We start from the raw sequence: 23,771 nt of genomic DNA on the forward strand, positions 1-23,771 counted from the left end.
AAAAAAAACATAATAGAAGAGACCCTCTGCATGCGTAAGCGGGGACAGAAGTCTAGGCCCGGACCACAAATAGAAGTTTAGGTCATCATAGCTGGAGCAAAGATAACAATCAAAGTCTCTCTCGGTAATCCAATGGCCGGAAAGCGATTCCCATCCCGGACGCTCGACATCTAGCCAAATAGTTAAATAAACAGCCGATAGTTTTTAATAATTCGGCAAGACTTTTAGCGAGTAGGCTCTGCTCAGTCAGACCAGTATGAGAGGAGGAGGTAAAAAAAACAGAGCAAACATATCTTGATCTCAACAGGATTATAGAGCCCTGAAACTATAGCAGTAAGAGCCGGAGAGCTTAAGTTTTTAAAAAATATTATTATACAAGAAACAAAGAACAAAAACATATTTTCTCGTTTTAAAAAATTTGCTCGATTAGGCAACAGCTTTAAGCAGCAGTCTATTAGACAGGTCAGACAAGCAAAAGAGCCAAGGTCCACAGCGCCAAAAAAGAAAGCAAGATTACATTTATAACTCTTTATAAATAATAAATATATACTTATCCTTCATGAAGACATAGGAATAGGTGTCGAAGCCGATTTTGCTTTCGCGCAATGTATGTCTGATAGCCTCCAAGAAGTAACTCCCAACGCGCTGCGGACCCGGCTCTAGACATCCCACGTAAGCAATACTATACACACCCTGCACCCACACAAGATCTTTGACATCCTTCGCTCGAATCACTTCAATTATCTAGTAAACATACATCTTTCAGCCCTTTCGCCTCCCAGTCGGCGATCTTATGCTAGTTTTACCATCCAAACCTAGTGCTTTCTGGAGTTAATCAAGGGCCCAGCTCAACTGCTTGTTCCACTATTTCTGTTCGTCTATACTATTCTCCAGGACCCTGTTGTAAATTATCAGCTCCTTAGATACATCATCGGACTTCATCCAAACTGTGTTCTTCTATTATCCCACTGTTTTCACAATATGACGAAAAGCGGAATGAGACGGGAAGATCCCAAAATAACATCTAACATACTCAATTCAGTCATTTAACCTGAAGCCTGATTAACAAGGATTCTTAAATATGCGGCCATCATGACAAGGAATGGGAAGGCTATACTCTTTTAAAAATAACGAGAACTCCCCCTGATAATCTCCGACATCGTTCACTTAATTAACAACCTCATTTCCCTCATTTTAAACACTATCAAACCATTAATATTCTCCGGGATCAGCAGGCTCTTCGACACACCAACCTGCGCGTAGCTGGTTCGATAATTGATCGACCTATCGAGGGCGCGTTTCTAGTACCTCTCGAAACACTTCAAGTCTCTTAAGCGAAGGTCCCGGGGCATGGTTCGACTAAGAATTCCAATTAGACATCTAGTGCATTAGCTTCCAAATGGAAAACAGAAAAGGGAACAAATCGGCTAGACGGCCGAGAAAAGATAAAATAAATAGTCTAACCATTTCGCGGAAATAAATAAAAGGCGCTCCTAACCGCTCGGCATTTAAGCTTGGATGTCCTTAAATCAAACAAACTATAGTTGGCCGGTACGCAACAAAATAATGCCTATAGCAAGAGATATTACAATCTACGGGTTATTCTTTCCATTCCTCTTAAATACCCGCTTTAGCAATCAACACTCGCCGTAGCATATTGTCACTTCCCAGAGAAGACGACTTTTTTCCAGCCTATATGCATGGGGGGTTCATTCTTAAACATTGGGCCTGTTCGGAAAAGAAAGGCCCCGATGCCAGTGCAGTGCGTCGACTATAATTATGATAGTACGTTCGGACATCTTGCTACCCCTGGCATAGACCCACAGTGCTTACCCAACAGTCAATCCGCAATATAAACACATAGAGTAAACTAGTCATTATTTAAATACAGCTACTATCCACAGTCTGCAATCTATGAGTTCAAGTCAGAAAGTATCTAAATACGGTTATCATTCCAGGTGTACGGCCTGTAGCAAGATTAAATTCGAGCAACCTCAGCCATTCGCCCTGCGTTCCACACAGCTGCCATAGGAACCATAACATCTAATAATCTTCTGACTCGGCGGCCAGTCACATGGCCTTATCAGATTCAATCTGGAGACTCCAGCAATTCGCCCGTCGGGCACGTGGAAAGGAACCGGGGTCCATCCAATAAAAGCCCATCCCAAAGAGAAGAATCATCCATACTAACTACTTCGAATATCCAGCCACCAGTACAGTCATGCTTGCAACAGCATAGCCGCCTTGCTAGCCCATCCCTCTCCCCATTCTTCCGGCAAACTAGGAATTATTGCTAACAATACCGGCCCTGATAGGAAAAATCCCCGAAGACCAGGACTTGCAAGGAGGGTAGTCCGGTTAGACTAAACGCCCACTATAAAAATAAAACAAACTCCCGAGCTTCCACTTTAACCAGGCCCGACCGGACCTGTCGCTAGTCGGCTACAGTCCAGTTAAAAGGCGAAAAGATCCGGTACAGAGCGGAAGAGTTGCGATTATACCGGTTCGTATAATAACTCTAGTCCTCTTTCCTATATAATTCGGACATAATTTCACACCGGAAATTACGATAAACTCTCTCTTCTCCACTAAATCGAATATGGAGCAGTTGGATTAACAAGTACACTGCAACATGAATAAAAAGATTATGCTACTCTGGTCAGTAATATAGTTTTCACGCAGGACATTATACTCACCGCAATAAGCGGGGTCAGACATAAACCTAACACGGTCAAGGAGCAGTGCTGGAGGACCTAGGAAACATCACGGGTCCACCGTGGGGAAACATCGCAAATATCCTCGAAGAATCCCTCCTCGTCCACTGCAAGTAGCTGACGCTCGTAGAAGCTCAAAGATCTTAAGGAGGACCGGTAGTGGAGGATGGCTTCTCGAAACCCTAGAAGAAAGCAAGGAAAATTAGCCAGCTTAAGATGCAGGTGCTGCAGACCACGGAAGGAAAGTAAAAGTTCCACAATAGCTATATAGACCAGTCAGTTATCTGATTCATGGAATAGGTCGCTGTTAATCTCAAGCCATTTTAACAACAGAGGGTTCCCCGTCTGCGCCAATAAGCACAAAAAATACAGCTAATTACCACATCAAAGCAGGCGCAGCTCCTGCAGCGACCGAAATAACAGAATTCGCGTGGAAGCTAATAACTCACTTGGAAAATGCACGTTCGAGAGGGATAGCGAAGATAACGATAAAAACAGATCGGGTGAGTGTGATTAATACAAGAGTTCTAGCCAGGGCTGAGTGAGCTCGGGAACAGTCAGTTAGTAATCCGCACCAGACAGCAGGCACCCTATTTGCAGCTTGCGCAGATAGCTCTGGTTCTGTCGCAAGCATTTTCACAGGATCTCGATCTCCCAGCGATACCAAATGCCCTCCCACACTATCTCCAATAATAATATCAATTTTGATAAACCTTCAAAACCCTGTCCTGCATGCGGGCACGTTCCGTCAGTTATCAACGAAACCCGTTTGATGTCTCTCTGGTGGTAGATCAGATACCCGTTCAGATCAAGTATACCCGTGGGCATACAAGTGCCTAGGTGCCAGCTATCTCCGTCAGTATACATAAATGCCCAGGGTGGCTGTAGGGCCGCACCAGAACAAATAAAGGGTGTCGGCTTTGAGCAGGGTGAAAACCTGGCGCAACTGAGCGGACAGCTCGGTCATAAAAACTTCATAGGCGGTCAGTTCAGGTAAACTTCCCAGAACTGGCTGGCCGTGTAACACAGGGGCAAAGCAGGAAGAGATATAGTAAATACAGCGGTGGAATCTTGCGATCTAGATTAGAGCCTCTATAACAACTCGCCTGGCGAGTTACAGAAGCTGGGCGGCCCGTAGGCTGCCATGTTGCCTAAAGAATACACCAATGTTAAGATCATTCAGAGCCCACTCAGAGCCCGTGCCAAACCGAACCGATTCGTGCAATCGGGGTATCAACGTGGCGCGCAATCCTGTGGAAACCTGACTCATCGATCGAATGGCATGCCTTGGTAGCTGATATATAATCAGCATCTGTATAAACAAGAATTGGAGAAGGCGATCGACATACCAAATCAGCAACCATATAGAAAATCTCTAATAGTAAGGCGTGCAACATGGTGGCTGGGTTATGTGGCTTCCATCCCCGAATATAGGCTTCATTAAGCTTATAAAGGGAGCTATATATTTGCACAATATTTGGATATCATATTTTATAAAGATCGGGTAAACAGCTAATCAGGGGATTAAAACTAGCCTCAAAACAATACATCACCGCTTAACCGCATTACTACGGTGAATCGGTGATTACAGAAATACATTGTGCACCGTCTCCGAGAAATATATTAGCCGTGGTAATTTTTCACTCTGTTACTACATATACTGTGTGTATGCGGTTTAATCCGAGATAAACAATACCAACCAAATTTCATATCATAAGTTCGGCTCATATTCAGCACAACAATAATAAAGTACTAAGTTTCTAAATACATATCCTTGCAACAGGTCCATAGCTCGGCACACCGGTGCTGGAATACCGATGAGTATTTCCCAAAGTTTAAGCCCACCAAATAGCGATAAAACTGCGTCCTTCAATCAGATAGTTTAAGGCATCGGTTAGGCCTGGGCCCAGGTCATGTTCTAGGGGCCGTTAGCGTGGCGCGACTTTTGCCCGGAGTGGGTATAGAAAAGCTTCGGGATCACCTTAGCCGAAGCCGCTTCAGCCAGTCCTGACACACTTGCTCTTGCGCTTTGGCCTTTTAAGCCTGCGCTTGCTTTTCGATACTAGACCGCCAAAGAGACCACCATACCAGCTCAGGAGCTTCCTGGCGTGGCCCCTCTGTAGGTAGAATTACACATGGCGTTCGGATACGCCCTGCCGTGGATCTCATTCATCAAGGACCCATGCCGTCCAGTATTTGTAGAGAAAGGCAACGTGGCACTGAATATAGAATAAGGGTGATACTAATACCACTTCTGCAAAAGCAGTTAAAAAATTTCCCCAAGGACTGTGATAATTATCCAGGCGTGCGGCTTATTATAATTATAAAACGAGTTTGTGTGCATTGAATTTGCACTGGGTGCGGACCACATCCGGAAAGGTTTCACAGAGAGTAATCCTAAATACGCCTAGAGTACTTAGTTGCCCATCAAAAGCGAGAGGTGCTTTCATGGAATCCGTATTTGCCCGAACTTTCTGCTGGGGACAATTTAGCAAGAAATTAACACCTACTACAATATAACACCCGCCTGGCCGGATGGTGTTCGCATCAGGAATTCTTTAGGCCCAACAGTATCTTTAAAATACCAGTAATTGCGGCAGTGTCCGCTACATGCCGGCTTTGCTATATTATCACTAAATCCTATATACTAGACATAACTACAAACATGTAGTTTGTTGTGCAAACTAAATACCATTATCTATTACCTGACTCCCAATTAAATCATTCAACAAACTTTACTAGAGGAACAATTTCTAGAACACACTAGCAGTACAGTCCACCATCAGATCCCCGGTCCGAGTTATTCCTCAAACCTAGCCAGCCGCGGGACATTACCTGCCGGTCGACTTGCTCTACCATCAGGTTATCGCTACCCTCCGAACCCAAAGAGGCATTTAAGATCTCAATGTATACTATCGTGAGCGGACTATACCAGGTGACATTTGAACTATCGTCTTCCAAAAAATATTTTGAATGCAATTAAATTAGTTAGAAGTAACTATGATCAGGGACGGGTCCTAATAGCCACTGCTAGCTTGGAACCCAGGGAGAAAATCCAGATACCCACTAACAAGTTTACATTTAATTTGACCGTATTCGTTCTTGTTTTAGACAAAATTAATCGGGGCAAATTTCTTTGCCTAGTTTCTTCGCATGTCACGGCCTAATAATATAACTACACCATACAAAGAACAAAATGGCTTTCTCTGCTATTATGCTTAAAAGCCCCGTGCTTAAAAGCTGAGACTACAGGGGGCCTCGGAACCAAGACAAGGGATCTGGACGTGCGACGTAGGTTTTAAGCACCCGTTTCATAAGATAGGCCCAGCTGCATCCCCCGTCTGCCTAAAGATTGCCAACTTGAAATTACCGCATCAGCTCGGTAAATTCACCGCTCGAATCAAAAGATAAGGAAATACAGTTTTCGTCAGGCGTTCTACCAGAAAAAGTCCGGGTATATAGACGCGAAGGTGGGCAGCATCAGAAGCCGGTCTGCAAGTGAAAAAAGTGGTTCTGGTGGTAGGCACTGGGCAGTTGCTCCGTGTGCAACTCGCGTGCAGTACCCTCCCCTTTCATTGATTGCCGGGCATTATTTTACTCCGATAGGCACCGGGTCACGTACTTAGCAAAAGTCTACAACTATGTGCAAATAGGGGTTCTATCCCGCGCAAATAACCATGCATGCTGGTGAGAAGACAGATACAGTTAAAGATACCCGGGCAAACGACGGGCATTTCTGACAATCCCCTAGTCCCACTCCATCTTGCCCCAGCAAATTGCTCAAGGTTGTGGTGGCTAATGGTGTTCAGGCGTGATATACTCGGGTATCTGCAATGACTTACTATCTATGCAATATTTTCATATCCTTCGGCTTCCTTTAATTACTGGATATCGTGTTCCTGTTTGCACGATGAATGTCTCCGGCCATAAAAATACTGAAATAGAACCGGTGTAGATGGCCTGCGGCGGAGTGCCCGACCTTGCGGACCCACCCGAAATCATTAAAACTGCCTGGGTATTCCTCCCATTCCCAATCCTAGTCAAACAGAAATCGCGGCGTCTTCGTTCTTCCATATCATGGCCATATTATCAATGACAGGACAACTCGATTGTTAACATACCTGCTGACCGGATTTTCTATAATCTGCTCTCGCCGGGCTTTCTTGCAGCTCTGGCGGCAAGCACCACCGAGCAACTGGCCTTCTTACCTCCCCGATAAGAGAGATAGGGATGAAATCTATAATCAGGCGCAGAGGAAAAACGAACGACAGAGAAAATTGTCGTTTAAGCCCGTATCTCGCCCACCGAATTTCAAGTCTCCAAGGCGGTGATTAGTTTCGTCAGGCCATCCTAGCTAGATTCACCATCTGCGACACAGCCACCCGAGCTCTTTATAGCACGGATAGCAAAACCACACGACACTAATGTCAGGAACGCATCCTTGCACAGGTAACAATAGGACGAGTTGACCGGTTAACGGTTGGAATATACCGCTGAGGCCATTTGTTTCGTGTCCCTACAAAAATGTAACTCAAGTAAGCTGGCTGACTGCTACTTAACCAGCACTCTGACATATTCTATTATCGACGCACTCGCTTCGGATCAAAAGCCTAAGACATACCCGGGCATCTGACCGCGCTAATTACAAGGGATCTCTCTCGGCGATTATCCTACTTTTCAACTGGGCCTCTCTATAATTTTGAAGGGGAACATTATTCCCGTGGTGGAAAGCCCGCGGAGTAGGTAAAGGAAGGTGTCCAATCACCGGAAATAGGCAAGGCAGATCTTAGAGCAATTAGGAGTACTTAGAAAACCCCAACAACAATTCTTACAACAAGGAGGCATTTAATCATCTGGTAAGTGCTCATGAGCACCGCAGCTGGGGACAGTTCTGGTATATAAAGCTCAACGTCAACCATTCGCCGCCCAACCTCGGCTCCTCGTATCCAAACAGTTCACTTCTTTCCCTCCCTTCAAAGCAGATAAAGGCTCATTCATTCGCAAGCTTTACCCCAATTGCCTGGCCCGGATAGCTCGATCGAACATGTCTCGGCCTGTTGTCCATCGTCCGGAGACACCGACCCTGCCGCGAGCACTTCCTCCCAGCGTCTTACCTGAATATGCTGACGCACCGTCCGATTCCTCAGCCTCGACACCAGAGTGCCCGTGCTGTGCGCCGTCCCCATTGCCAGACCTAGAGGGTCTCGGCGAAGCTATCCAAGAATGCAGACTCGACACTCTGGAAGGCCAGTTCCAGGGTTCTGTGAGCTTTCAACCAACTACTGAATTCAGTACCCAAGCTGTCGCAGTTGTCCCTCACGACTAACAGGCCAATGGTCACTGGTTGCTAGTCAACTTACTCTGTCATCAGGTATTCGATAAATGTGGAGATCGTTCTAGGATCCGAAATTTCAGCATGTGCTATTATGGGAAGTTTGGCCCTGGTGATCTCCTGATAGCTGTCTCGCGAAAGATTACCTGGGATAGACTGATCTGGCTCGAGGCCACAGTCACTCGAGGCGGCATACCGGTAGCCACCGCAACCGCTTTGTACAATAAGATTTACTCAGATACTATGGATGACGCGCAGGTTCAGGAAGCCAACTAACGCTAAATTATTAGGTATCTAATAGGATTTACAATTTACCTGTTGCAAAAAAGAAAAATGGTGGATTTTATCTTTGGGTGGCTAGCTTCTAGGCAGACTCGACGAATGTGCATGGAATGGATAGATAGTGAACACTAAAACGATTCAACCTCAACTAATTAATACCGTTCACATATAACGCAACAAAAATTGCCTCTATCCTTTAGTGCGTAGAAGCCCTTTTATATGATTATTAATAAAAAACTATACTTGTTATTATATCGTGTGGGTGAAGCTTGATTTAATATAATATTAAGAGTTTTTGTATTTCCCCAGGAGCTGCAAGTATTAGGTAGACGGCACTTTGCAATAATTGAATTGACTAATTATCTGCCCAACACTAGGCATATCAAGCTTATCAGGCTTTAAAAAGAGCAACACAAATATAGGCGGTTTGTGGCTTTTTAGACAAAGGCTGCACTTGTGCTATGCGAGGCGAGCGAATTATGCTTACTGAGCATAATACTGAATGAATAACTGCTTTATCTCTGCCCATGGGCTCGGGGGGACTATATTATGCAGGAACCTTTTATCATATGTTATAGCGTATCTATCAGCTCCGGCTTTTAATAACTCGGTGACTGCCTCCCAAGATCCTCTTTTAATTAGTCTGTGCAATACTGTATAACCCGAATGGTCTCGAAAATTGACGTCCGCCCCGTTCGCTATAAGTAAGGAATATAGCTCTTGCCCCTAATATCTAAAACAGTCCTGCCTAATATAATGCAGAGATGGCCGCCCCTGGCTGTCTCTCAGGTTTACCAGAGCCCCATACTCAAATAGTATAGTGGTTAATCCGACATATCCCCTTCGCACGGCAAGAGAAATAGGTGTTAACTCTTCTAAATTCTGAAAGTTGATATAGGCCCCTAGGGATAGAAGGGCCTGGACATATTTTTCTCTATTTTGCCGCTTGATCTCTAACTGCCCCCTTCTTCGGATGGCACTGAAAATCAGTGTTTCCTTTATTATTCTTTTAATTCTATTCACATCGACCCCTTTGCTAACGAGCCAGATCAACATATCCAGACTACAGCTTAATAACAACGCGGCTAGGTGAAATACTGTTTTACCCTCGGTGTTTCTCGCTATTAGATTGGAACTGCTCTCGAGGAGTGTCTGCGCTTGTTTAATGACCCCCTTCAAGATTACGAATAATAGAGGGGACTTCTGCTCAGAATTTACAGTATTAACATAGGCTTTATAGCTGATTAGGGCCTAGATAATGGCTGTGTTATCCTTCCTGCGGCTTCGCGGCTTTATTATAGCATAGAAAAGAGCAGTCGGTCTTTCTTTATCCCGGTACGTTCCTCTAAAATTTAAATCAGCGCCATAACGTAGTAATACGCGCACCGCGCGTACGCACGAATTAGCAGTTGCTACCTGGAGTACTATTATTCCGAAGTTATTCGGAGAATCTACTAGCATACTAGCCTTTATCAACATCCAAATTATCGCCGGAGCTGTATTATTCGAAGCAGTAACATGTAAGAGCGTGTTCCTATCCTTTAAAATATTAGAATTAGCCCCATGCTCCAAAAGTAATACCATTTTAGATTCCTGGTTAGTCCGGATTGCCTCCGTGAGCGGAAAATGCTTCTTAAATGCTAAAGTATTCAGCCTAGCACCGGAATCCAGGAGAGCTTTGGTGATCACTATGTTGGTACAGCTACTAGTCGCCACAGATAATAGCCTTCGGGCACGCAGGTTAGCAGCATCTGGCAGCGCTCTATTCCCCAGGAGAAAGCGCACAACATAGGTATACTTATGCAATACAGCTTCTATGAGTGCTATCGACTGAACCTTATTAGGCAATTAAATGTTGATGTCAGCGCCTACATCCAGCATTCTGCTTATCCTATGGTCGCACCCCCAGACTACGTATTATATAACAGCTGACCCTCCGTCAGATGTGATATCTCTTCGATACAGATCGTTAATAAGGATGTTAAAGAGGTTTTTGTTACCTCTCAAGAGGCTGTACAGGTCCTTTATCAACACCAGTTGGTCCGCAATATGCGATATAATCTCAGGCGGAAGAGCATAAAAGGACATTATATAGGACTCTCTTGTATGTCCGTAATTAGTAAGCTCACACTTGGTTTCATAAAATTAGACAAAGGTGCTCGCTCTCACCTTATTCCTGCACCGTAGTCCATAACTACTAAAGTAACACCCAAAACATGCTGAGATAACCACCAGGCAGTTATATATTTTGTTGAGACCTCACACTTGATAGCACTAGGCTTTCATAGCACTAGGCTTCCATAGGCATATGTATTCTTTTCACCAGTATATTGGGTGTATAAAGCAGGATTAGGTCTTCCTGTTTGCAGATCGAGGAATTATAGTACTCGAACACTACCCCGAGGAACTTCTTAACACTCCCTTTTCTACCAGAGCTTCCCACTGGTGGATTCGGCGATAAGTTAGGGACCCTATCTAACATCAGAGACTATGACCCAGGGGCGTGTTGCGCCTTTTGCACGCTCTTTTAACATAGGACACACATGGGATACCGATTGTTATGACCGGGCATTTTGTGTGGGTATTTATTTGATATGCTGTACAGGAATAGGAATGGCTTCGCAATAGGAATAACACATGCTATAATTATTTTTGGATTTGCTTATTATATCAGTTGCTCTACAGGGACCCGCGGCCGGTATTAACAGACAGTCCTGAAGTTGCTTGCCCTAATATACTTCCTAGTTTGTGGGCTTATAAGATACTCGGGAAATGCTTATATTGCCAGCAAATGGTGACCAAACAGATAAAAAGACCTAACCAGACAAGCCCATGACGTAAAGCATTGGTTTGGAGAGGAATTGCCCGATAGTGGCCCCTTGCTGTTGTATAGTTGTAACCAAAATCACAAGTAGTATTGCTATTACTAAAGCATGTTTATGAGGACTGTTTTATTTGGTTCACTGGGTATCTGCTAGTTATACCTTACGCTTATTATCCACAGTAGCACGCTGCCCTGTAATAATAACCCACTCGATCACTATATTACTTTGGCTTGTGGGTCGACGATTGCGCTGGACATTACGCGAATTCAACTCCAAGCCGCTAAACATGCTCGGAAATAGTCTATTCCAAAGATCTGAAAGATAAGCAACAGTAATAGGAATAGTAGAAGTAAGGGAGCTAATTCTAGGAGCACTGTCCGCATATTTTTTAGTATCTAACTACTGTGGTAATTAACGTATCCCAGGGGTTGTCGCTACTCCTATATTTCGAGTCTAAAGTGAAGCTGGCCGTCCACTCTCGCGTTTAGGAAGCTGCTTAGGAACTATATAACCACTACGGCAAGCTTAGGGGCACGATCCCGTGGGGAATATGAATAGAAGGAGTAATAGAATATACCAAGTATAGGAATGCCTCCATCCCGGGTATGGTAAATCCTCTATGATTACGGATTATCAAGGAGTATCCATCCAACTTGCATGCTACAGAAAAGGCGCTGCATACTGTATAGCAGAATGAACAAGGCTGGGAATAGCTAATCTATATATGCTTTCTATTAAATAAGGCTCTAGATTCCTCATGCTTTCTTATTCTAGGCCTAAAATGCCTGCGTGCGTAACGTATGTCCGTATCTGAGATTCGTTTTCTTCGCTGTAGATATAATATTATGTTCTCTATTATAGCGGATACCGTTCTTACCCGTCACACCCGCCGCCCTATAAACCGTTTAACCTTATCTACAGCATCCGACTCGAGATGGGGAAAGACACTGATAAGCTGGTTAAATGTGACAGATCTTTTATGTGATAGCCCAGGCCAAAGCAACCACCACTATTGTTGTTCTATTCGTATCGCCGTACTCTAAAGCCGGTTGGCTGTAATATAAGAGTATTGTCCGGCCGGGTCCCAGACATCCTATAATAGACGGAGTCGGTGACTAAGACTCCTATGCTATGGACTCGATACATCTAAGAGCCCTGGCAGTATATCCGGCGTAAAAATATAATAAAGCGTGCGATATAATCCGGAGGTAGCCGGTTTTAGACACTTTATTATGAGCTGATTATGCTCTACCGCCTACTGGGCCAGTACCATCTGTGTCGGACGGAGACCAGGCACCACACGTTGTAATTAGTCCACGGTGAAAGGCCCGTAGATCCGGAGTTATACAAAGGTCACCTCTTCGTATATAAGGCCCTATATTTGTTTGACCAGCGTGGCTAATGTAAAGGAGGGATCCTGAAAGGTCTGAGCTTTGTTAATCCATAGCTGTGCGCACTTAAGCTATGCTGGGGATAAGCTTGGCAGTATTATTCAGACATGATCCAGGACGAGTGGAGGATGTAGGCTAGCCGATAATTCTAGTGGGGTTTGCGGTGAAGCTTTTATTATTATACATAAAAGTCAGTCTAATAAACTCTAATATAGTATTAAGGGGAGAACGTTGCTTAATTTAAAGCCCTCAGCCGGCTATAGTACGGGCAGCTATAAGAGTAATAAAAATATTAATCTTAGGTCTACATGGCCAAAAGCTTAGCTATAAGAACAGTATTCTAATATCGGGATTACTTACTGCAAAAGGCATAAAAAAGCGGGTTTTTCCAAAGACTATCTTTTTATAGACTAAGAATACATAAATCCTTGTCTGACTTCCTCGCACATTTAACCGGGCCTCTCGCGAAGTGCGCATAATCACGGTAATGGTTGACTGTTGAATGCCCAACAGTAGAGGTAGTATTACTGGAATAAGGGTTGAGGTCATCCTTATCCGAACATAAATTAGAATATCTTTCTATAAGAGCTCGTACTAAATCGGCACCCTTGGCTATCTTAGTTGGGGCTTCGGATTGGTCATGAATGTTTTGTTAGATCCTTTGGATCTGCTGTCGAGCAGCACTCAGCCCTTCGGGCCCAATGATGGATTCATTTCTGCTGCCCAGTCGTGGTTCTCAGCTTCCGCATCCCTAGTTAAAAGTGCGTGCAGTAGTTCCAATATAATTTTGGTCATCCCTGGTACCGGGTATTCCCCCATGAAAGGATCCTTAAGACCTGTCTCGCTAGCATGAATGCTCCCTAATCATGGTAGACCGTGATTTCTTTCCGCCCTTTATTGCCTGCAAGGCGTCGTGTCGGACTTTTCAGTCACTATGTGCTCTATTGTTTAACCGCTAAATTCGCCAAAATTCTAAACTACAATAGTCCCCTCCACAGCGCAGTGAGAGTTTTACCCTAACATAAGTATTAATGGCTGGACAATGAAGATTAATCATACTCCCCCTCTGTAAAATACATATACCAACTACCATAGGTAACTACCCTATTAACAAATAAATTGTAAACTGCTGGTGGAAGCACATGTTTATTATAGTGGTATTTATTTGCAAGAGCCTGTATTTACCTATATTTTTCTGTTCTCAACCGCTCCAGTTAAAGCAGGCCATAAGATATCTTAATAGGAAGATGGGTTTTAGGCCTAGGGAAATCAAGATTTGCGCCGCGACTTAACCGGCAGGACTCTACCCTATTATTTTAATAGCTAATCTTATAAGTGACTTTAGCGTCCAAGGACCTTCAGAGACGGCACTGGCGGTAATATAATATTAGCCGCACATAAAGGCCTATAATCCGCGGGTGTTTTATACACAGCCGGTTAGGTTTGTTCCCGCTAGATCCATCAATATAGAATCTCTTATCAGGCAGTCGGAAACTTATAATGTCATAGTTAGTTGGGGCAGGAATGTAAGGATGCGATTGATAAATGTAGATTTGGCTATTTGGCATCTCCAGTATGGTCCAGCTGCGGATTGCGTACAACTGCCAGAAATTATTGTGGTGACAGAAAAGATTATTATACCGCTTGCAGATTTGTTCCTGCTTCACATGATTCTGTGAAGATACCATCTACACATACTATAGAATTATCACAGGGTAGAAACAAGTGCATGAGAGTCCGGGCTATATAAATTCATAGTATTGTGGTTATGTGGGGGCGGTTACCAGCCCGACAGTAATGGCTGTCTTGTGTCTAGGCATCTCGAAGATTTAGATACATGCGAATTAAATCGAAATCTTTACCATGCAATCAGGGAAAGAAAGGAATCGCGTAGGCTCCCCCCAGTTTTGCCATTTCAGTAGAATATTGAGGCCGGATGGCTGGCTGTCATTTGTCCCAGACCAACTGATTGAATCGTCTGTCGGCTCTGGCACTAAGAAGGCTGTTACGCATGTCGTCCATGCTCGTATGACAGGTACCCGAGTGTAGGAGGCAACATATTACTCCCCCTCTCATTTTGCTGGGTTCAAATAGTGGACACTAATACAATCACCAACAACTCCTTACCATAGAGCCATCAGTGTCGGTAACCTCCCCTATCTATAGTGTGCCATTACACTTATCAATTTGACTCACGCACTAGCCAACATTTTATCAGATCCTAGACTGTTATCCTAGCTCAAGACATATGTCGCCCGGAACTCAGCATCCAGTTCCCTTTGCCGGTTAAACTCAGTATATAGAAATGCTTTTAGAGGTAGATTACATACCTTAGACATATAACGCTATAGCCAGTATAGCACATTAGACCTTGCTCGCCAGGTATCTTATAGCCCCTGGGACTTTCACGGCTCTATAGAAATCTGGTCAGGTCCAGGACGCTCTGGCGAAGGACTAAGTCAGATAGGCAGTTCTTAATACCATCTAAAACCCCCCACTTTTGGCAATTGCCTGTATTCTGTTTATTGCGTCTATAGTAGTACTAGGATGGCTCTACTGGGAGTAGCGTCATAATTATATCTGGCTCGCTAATCAGATCTTCATATAAGCGGCTCTTCCCTTTCCCGCATTGCGTGAAGTGACAAGACTGACCCGAGCCCAGGCCCATTATCATAAACGCAGCTGCCGGGCTTGCCACCACTCTTATTAATATCTATACCGCGCGCGATGGCGATTGGTCTATCATGGCCTTGATTACTATTATTATAATCGGTTTTATACTAGTGACGTCCTTCTCGCTGGCTATAATATTTAAGTTTATTAAACTCAAAGAAGTGCAAGAAGCCCATGTGCGTGAAGTATATCACAGTGGCCCAGAGCGAAATACCTAAATCATGGGGCTCAGTGTTTCCGCCAGCAAACGTACGCCCAATTCTGTCCATTTACATGCGGCGACTAACCTTCCTATGTTGAAACTGTCCTTTTTGTCCTGCCAGTGAGCCAACCTCTTTACGTATGTGGGCTTGGTGTTGCACAGTGAAAACAAGAAAATCGGCACATTGATGGCTAAATAGAATAGCTTGACTTTAAGGAATAGCTGGCACTTCCTCCGAGGGCACAATCCATGAATATTGCAGTAACCTGCCCAAATAAACGCAAAAAAAAGGCTCCCAACAATGTCTGTCCACTGCGGATCACTCCCTGACAGCACGGTTGCTTGGCCGATAAATCACCGAAGTTTGGCCATGGGCTTTGAGGTTCCTAAGTTGTATAAATAGTAGTATTTACAGAAGATAAGGATAAATAAGACCTTCATCGCCTAATTTCTTGCATATTCGATTCTTAGTCATTCTTTTGATCCACCCGTCCAGCCATACTTTTTGATCGTTGTTCGGTACAGATGCATCGGAACTCTACCCCCAGCAGTGCACTTCCCCAGATCACACTTACATCACCAGAAAAAGAAAGAAAGAAAAAAAAAAATAACAGCACAAGCGGCAATTTCATTAAAGAAATGCAGCATTCACGCGAACATTAGAAGTGCACCCGTTTGATAGGGATAGACACAATCTATTGCAATCTCTTGATTGTGAGGAAAGAAAAATAACTTTGTCTTACCCTCATATGGATCCGAGCGCCTAACTCTTCCCCTTTCAATATGCGGCGGATTAGAAGCATAGATATGAGGAAGCCCGTCTGTCATCTAATTCCGACCTGGGCTTATATTCCACGGCAAGTAAAACCTCATGCCTGAGAAGCGGAGAATTACACCAGGCTCGTTATCATCTGGAGAGGTTGGTATCAAAGTCGACTCAAACTGATCGAACACCTTAACATCAACATGATCACCACGTATAGTAGTGCTGAATTAGCCATTCGCGACCGGGACTAAATCGGCAAACTCCGGGGGATACTATTTAAATATTCGTTCTTCGCTTATAATCTTCATAAAATCAGAAAGCTCCCTGATTCTTTCCTTGCTGCGCCCCCGGAATATACGCCGCAGTTTGGAAGCCTTCTGGGCATATTCTGCCAGTGGTTGCTCATTACATAGTACCCTGCTGGGTCCTGAATCCGTTAATTTAGCAACATGGTGTCAGGCCCCAGAATTAGAATCTGGCATCTCTCACGCTTCCATGGCTCGAAAGTTCGCATTGTTCGGTCTATATCTCTGAGCGGATGAAGGAAATGCCTGATGTAATAAGAGCGAAGGCTTGACATGAAGAGCTGCGAGCATCGCACCCACATCTGATGCTGATAGGACGGCCATCAAACGGCGGGATATTTCGTAGAATCCCTCATAGAAAGCAAATTGCCTGAGCTGTTCGCCTGGGGACGGCTTTTCGCTTGTGTGATTTAGGTGCTGAAGTGAAACTGATAACGACATTAGAAGTCTTCTTTTCTCATAGAGTATCATATCAGTTGCAAATTTCACACGAGCCGAAAGGATATCGAGTACTCACAGGCTCATGGTAGATTGTAGATCTTTGAATACAAAGTAATACCTGACGGAATATGCCGAGCTCGAAAGCAGAATGCCATTCCAGGCCAATGGGCAAGGTCGCTTTTATAATTTATCGCCAGCAAAGAATAGCCGACCTTCATTATCAGCCGTAAAAGAACTTGACGGTCACTAGTAATGTAGCTTTGACTCAGAACGGCCAGTCTTCTTCTAGGATCATCTAAATTACTGCGAGCCCTAGCTTGAGCCTATTCTTGAGAACCTGAAATTAGGTACTCCGCGGGCATAGAGGGGATCATCATGGCCAGTAAAGCAACCGGGAAATTCACAATGGGGACTGTAGCACTAGGATACACCAGGCAGGCCGAATGTAACAGGACTCTTCCACACCGTGCTGCCCGATTCTGTCCATCATCTACGGGCCGGGCCAGAGAAGGTCGATGGCTGTGAAACCTATCTCGTAAGGGCGGGGGCGGGGAGCCCAAATACCCACAAGCAGCCAAGGTGGACTCATTGACGCAATCCACGCGCATGCCCTGTTTATGCAGCCGAAACCTGGACCGCTCAATGATCCAAGGAGATAAGAGACGAATAGAATCGGATACAAAAAGTCAAATATTTATTACTGGATGCTATTTCTCTCGTAGGTGTTTGCCTCGCGTTGGGCCTATGTGGTCCAAAAGGATAATTAGGCCGTGGATCACACTCTAGATCAATACAGCCTTCCTGTAGCCTTATCATCAGATGGCTTAGATTTCATCCTTCCCCGCGGCAATTGAGGCTATTAGTCTATCCATAGTAGTCAGGCCGTCTCCTGGATCTACCGGACCGGCAGAGACCTTGCGCCCGAGCCCCTTCCGCTGAAGTGATCTCCCCTGGGCTAGTGACAGAGTCATTAACACCGTTAATTCCATCCTCTGGTTCCTTTGTCGTCACAGCGACGGAATAAAAAGCATTAAACCGGCAAACCCCGCGGCTGTGAATGTGTCAGCAAGGCAATATTTTCACGAAAGGGCAACAGGAAGAGGAACCTACCATATTGGGTAGTTAAAGTTGATCTGAGTTAAGCGTTTTTCGAGCCAGTCTCCCATACATCCTAAGTGCACGCTATTCTCACAGTGCTCGTATTTTAAATTAGCGATCTCGTCTGCAGACTCCTGCCAGCAGATATTGCATATTATCCTGCCGCTATCATCCTTCGGCTCCAGTGAACGGAGGATTACTGGCATACGAGTGTTGTCGGCATTTACGGTCCCAAACTTGATCCGCCGTTAGGAAGACGACATCACCTCAAATTGGCCTAGCCTTTGCCTCAGCTGCTCAATATAGATGGACTAAGGCTCAGCCGAGGGAGGGTCAACCTCCATAGGAGTCAATGGCGTCGAAGTCAGATCCGAAGTCTGACCCGAAGTCAGATCCCTTGGGTTTAGTGACGAGAGAATTTGCCGGACTCTCGTGCGTACAGCGACCGGATATTGAAGCTCGACGCCTGAGTCGCGAGCACTGTCGCACCAGTGCTCAACTAGCGGCTTCACGTGTTCGTCCTCCTGGCTTTGGTGGTATCTTTTGCATAGTAGGAGCCAGGCAATCTTGCTCAGTGTCTGGACGAGGTTGTCATCCGGAGGCCGCTGCACCAAAAGCTACAGGAGATAAGCAGCTTTGGAGCGAGAATCCCTTGAGATGCGGTTTTTGCATCTCGTCCCGGTCCGAGTCTTCCCATAGCAGGTGGTCGTGTTCTCTGGGTTGCTGATCGTACACACCCGGATCGGATCCCACACTCCATCCATTGTGACTGCGCTCCAGGGGACACACGAGGGGTTGATAAGAGAGTAAGGCGGGGGATCTGTCCTGCGGCATAGGTTAGTATGTTAATGAAAGCGTCCGGCCACCTTCATTGTGAGACGGGAAAAGGTGCGAACATACGCTATGAGTGAATGGTGATCTCGGTCGTCGCTTTTGCACGCGGTCAATGTCGAGCCTGTTCATGTTGTGATACGAAAGAATGGTGAACTTATATAACCTGAGCAAGCAACAGCGACGAATAATCGGGATGTGTCACCGGCTCTCCGGAAACCGATAAATAGATCGAAGGAGCGAGCATGTTCCTGGGAGCCATATATCGGCTCAGTGGAATGTTGCAACTGCTCTCGGGGGTATAGATTGAGTATCTTGGGGTACAATGAGTTCCTGCGAGAGAGAAGTGCCTTCTTGCGTTTGCCCAGCCCATGGTGATTTCTTTGGCGCCTATAATGGCCGATTCCCATGCAAATTGGTGAAACATAAAATGGCACTCCAGTACGCTACGCCATGCTCTAAATAACCATCGCTTCTGTGGCTGTATATTCGAGCTTTTCATCATGCCCTCTGTGCAGCAATTTCTTAACCCGATTGAACCTTTACACTATGAACGATATATCGCTTCCTCACCTGATGGTGTATATCCGGGACAGATCGATTCTATCAAGCGGGACTTTGCGGAAAGAGAGCCGTCCTTGGCGAATCAAGCATCAAACCCGAAAAGCCGGGCGATAGGCTTCAAGAACGCAGCCAAGCTGATGATATGCAGCCATTATAAGAATACCTTACGAGAGGCTCGAAAGATTGCGCGTCGGTAGGAAAGGAAAGCAGCACAGAATTCCCACCGTGCATCCGTCGCCACCTAGCAGATCTCATCATACAATCAGTCTTCTCAGGGGACAATATCCATCGGCCTTATGACTAAGAGCTGTACGCGCCACTCAGCGGTCATCTAAACTCCAACAGCGCTGTTACCCCACCACATCTAATTCGACGTCCACTTGCATGACCGGTTCGCCTCGATTAGCCCTTCTTACTTCTTCCACCGAACATCAGCGCTTCATCAAACAACAGGCTGCCACATCTATACGTCGTCATTGTTTAATGGCCACCTTTGAATTAAGCCAGATGTGCCGGGGCCTAGGCATAGGATCACCGAAAGGCCATTGCGATCGATCGAACACCTGCAACATAGCCTGACATTTCTGGTGCTTCTTTCCACGACGTTCATAGCCAAGCTACATTATTACAATCTCATGGGCGCAGTTCAAGTTTGAAGAGTCTTGCGAAGCGTTTGGGATGGACATACAGCGGCATTCCTCTATCAGGATACCGCGCTATCTGGCCAGTTAGATAGTCTAATGAGGTGGCAAACCAAGCAGAGAGCTTTTTTGTTATTGTGATATACTGTAAATAGCTTTACGTAGCAGGTGGGGATAAACTGGGCGCGGATAAATTTGTTACTATTTCCTTGTTATGCATGCACTGGCTGAAAGGGCGATCATGTTTCACAACCGCTTTTACCCGATCTACGTAAGACAAAGTTCTGAGTACACTGTATACAGCCCCTGGATTTTGATTTTATGCCAGATAAAGAACCTTGTTCGAGATACAAAAGAGCCGAGCGTTCGTGGCTTTTTCCAACCCCTCATTGGGAGAGTAAATTCATCACGTATGGTACAATGGGGTAGCAATATAGTAAACAGAACACATTCACAAAAAGACTTATATCCTTCCATCTTCCGCCCACGGCCTTCTCTCCACCGTGCGAATGTGTACCGCCGCACGAGTGTAATTTCCGACTAAGCCGCAGTACTAGCGATATCTGAAATCAGATCAGACATACCAAGCAGCATGTTTTAATTTGTTTGGCAGGCTAGTTGGGCGATGGAGCATGTGAGCGCCATCGGCGTTCATATTCCATGTCCGCGTCCCTCCCCGTTTGGTATGCTAAGGATTGTGGCTCAAGTTGCTCCCTGTTCTTCGGGAGTGCCGGTCGGGGTAAGCAGCTCTCTTCTAGAGCGACCTGGAGCCGTAAGGATAGCCATCGTGTACGACAGAAACACCTCGGCCAATTCATGCTTTAAGGGTAAATTTTGGCAGCCAGGTCGATTCGGTAGCGGTATAGTAGGAGTAGCAGCAGGAGTGTGTGAATGAGAATCGGAGTCAGAGTTGACCATTAACTGTCGCCCAGCTATATAACTTAGGCGACGTCGGTAATCGTTATCATATAGAATCAAGGGCGGGATGCTCATTTGTAGACAGAATCCTATAAAGGAAAGTGGTCAATTTTATGCGTCAGGCTCCTGGCTCTTACCCTGCCGGCTGGAGGCTTTAACTAGGCAACACGCCATTCTCCCGCCTAGAAATCCCACATCAGCAGTATTGCGCATTGCTGCGCTCCCCATTTTCACCCCTTCTAACTAGCCTTTCGCGGCCCTCAAGTTTACCTTCGATCATTTTCATTACTCGATCAACACATCTTCAGGAATCACCAAGCGCCTTAGATGACGGGTGAGTGCCAACGGGCCTCTTGATGTTGTAGTGTGATTAGACGAACATAAATCTGAGGCCCCTCCTACCTGCAGCAGAAGATACTCTTGATTTCCTTTATAAAATTGGTAGCTTTCTCCCGATGCCAGCACCCCTTCTACGGTTCGCTCTCCCAGCCAGAGGATAATCTGAGAATCCCTTAGCGGCATCAACCTCCGAGTAGCGAGGCACTCTCAACCCATGGCGGACTAACGACGCGATTGTTAGAAGCATTTATAACTTCTAGGACGACTATACAATGAACAGCGGGTTGGGCAGGGCATGTTGCCTCTTGGCACAAGGCCCAGGAAAGGCCGTGTTTCTAGTACATATCTCTGCCTAACATGCGGAGGGACATTTCTATCTTCCAGACCATCTAAGCTTTGCTGCAAAGTTCAGCCAATGACTGGCCTACATTATGTGAAATTGCATATATTAATTGCGAAAAGCAAATATCAAGTATATTATAATACATCATCTAACTTCTCCTTCATCCTTGAGCTATTGGCCCTAACCAACTATGGTCATATTGTAAGATGATTGCTAAGAACCTCGCAAAGGATCCGACCCTTGCCTGTGACTCTCTGTCACCCTACGACCATTAGTACCAAGAGTTTCCAAAGTTCGACATGGAGTCTCCGGGGGAGGAATAAGAGGCCCCTAACCTTTTATTCCATGATATAATATGAAATCCCGCTAATAACGGTAGTCAAGGCACCTGGCGTGCAAGCAACTTATTTCTTGCTTCAATTAGTCAACCGTGTCAACTAATTCGATCCGCTCTTGATTCAACTTCTCAATCTTTCCAGCTGATTCCATCAAGGCTCGCTCTCTTTCTGCATTAAACTTCCTGTTGTTCCGACATCTCTGCGATGCAGCTCTGTTTGCTTTCCGCTTTGCAGTCGAACTTGATAGGATGAACTGGCAAGGTATTAAGGGTTCAGACATTTGTAACCTATAAACAGTCTCTTTCAGTATGTTTCGTTATTAGCCGAAATTCAATCCTTACGGTGTCAAATTGGCCAAAGTGTGTTGAGTTAAATCATAGAGCTGTAGGCACCATCGAGCTGCTGAATCCGTGGAAAAAGTATGAAGTGAGCCTTTCGCCGTTTATACATATAACTACCTGAGTCTGCGGGGGTGTGTTCCTTCTTTACATTCCACCGTCAGCGGAGCAGAGACAATGGAGCGCTATACTACATTGTGTCAACTCAGCGAAGGCGCCCCGGTTAGTAATCAGGGAGTTCCTGGACATTAAAGGTATGTTCTTAGGATATTAGAATGAGTTCCGGAAATAAAGGGTTTTCACAGGAACTACAAGTCTGCTATTAGGTAAGCGAGATATGCTGACACTCGCAGACCGAAATCTTTGCGTTTTTCTCTCCAGCCATGACAGGATTCTTTCAACGAAACTACTCCTAGAACCAATCCTTTGGCGAATCTAGTAATAATTGAATATCCCAGCAAGTGCGCGAGAAAATAGTCTTCCTCAAGGATAGCGGTCCTCTTAGACTCTTTACGGCGTTGGCAGTTTCGGGAAATATACTCCTTAGGCGGCTATCTTAGGGGGGCAGAGGAGCTCAATCAGCCTGACCGTTGTCGTGAGACTACAGATAATAGGAACTCGTTTGCTCTGCCCAACGCTAATAAATTGGCAATGACGCACTGGTCTCGTGGATCGTTTTGTAAAATTGTCACAGAAGCATATAGAAACGGGCATAACGCTACGACACAGATAGAGTTTCGAATTAGAATTACGACGTAAATATTATACTGTATGAGATTCCGCTTGAAATTTGGGAGTAAAAAAGTTATCTTTATTATATTGGCCTCCTGATCTACTGGGTTATCTTCGGGCTCCACAGTATCAGAATTTCAGGCAAGCGGGAGTCAATAGTTACGGCTTAATGCAATCATGTCCTTGTGATTCGCCTATCAGAAGTCTACTGCACAGCCTGCCGTCTTCCACTTCACAGACATCCAACCTGCGTCTCGGGAGGAAAGCTCGGTGATTGCGCCCGGCTTGTATCTGCGCTAGATGCATAGCAAGCTCGCGACCAAACCGAACCTGAAGTCTCATATCACGTCAAAAATTGTAGAGTAGAATTTTCGGATAGTAGAGTTAGGACTAATCCGGGTCGAGCATTGTCCGTGATAGGTAAGAATGGCTGATCCTGGGGGATAAAGAAAGACAGTTTAGTAAATAATTGTTGTCTAATGTCAAAGTTCTGTCTCGATGTAGGACGGGAATCTAGATGAAGCCACATGCTTGATCGTCGTCACTCATGGTTTTTCGTGCTGGTGATTTGGCTCTCGGGGAAGCCTAAAGATAGTCCATTTACATTAATGAGGGGACTTCGTAAAGGCGCTAGGTTGAATATAAAGATCAAGGATTAATGAAATATCGAGCACGTTGGGAGGAGGAACTCAAGATAA

At 45.2% G+C, this 23,771-nt stretch overlaps 2 protein-coding genes across 2 annotated transcripts; one reads left to right on the top strand and one right to left on the bottom strand.

Moving 5' to 3' along the window:
* Positions 1-7,758: 7,758 nt before the first annotated feature.
* P170DRAFT_476858 (uncharacterized protein) lies at positions 7,759-8,322 on the top strand (the record flags this gene model as incomplete). Its single annotated transcript, XM_024853390.1, has 2 exons — positions 7,759-7,977; positions 8,044-8,322. 2 exons carry the CDS (start codon positions 7,759-7,761, stop codon positions 8,320-8,322), a joined length of 498 nt encoding a protein of 165 aa, XP_024703526.1.
* Positions 8,323-17,733: 9,411 nt separating this feature from the next.
* On the bottom strand, positions 17,734-18,793 carry P170DRAFT_497479 (uncharacterized protein; the record flags this gene model as incomplete). Its single annotated transcript, XM_024854111.1, has 4 exons — positions 17,734-17,982; positions 18,042-18,265; positions 18,470-18,646; positions 18,767-18,793. The coding sequence occupies 4 exons, from the start codon at positions 18,791-18,793 to the stop codon at positions 17,796-17,798; spliced, it is 615 nt and encodes a 204-aa protein (XP_024703527.1). The 3' UTR covers positions 17,734-17,795.
* Between the last annotated feature and the right edge of the window lie 4,978 nt (positions 18,794-23,771).

Source organism: Aspergillus steynii (genome assembly GCF_002849105.1).
Source record: "Aspergillus steynii IBT 23096 chromosome Unknown P170scaffold_5, whole genome shotgun sequence".
Taxonomy (NCBI): domain Eukaryota; kingdom Fungi; phylum Ascomycota; class Eurotiomycetes; order Eurotiales; family Aspergillaceae; genus Aspergillus; species Aspergillus steynii.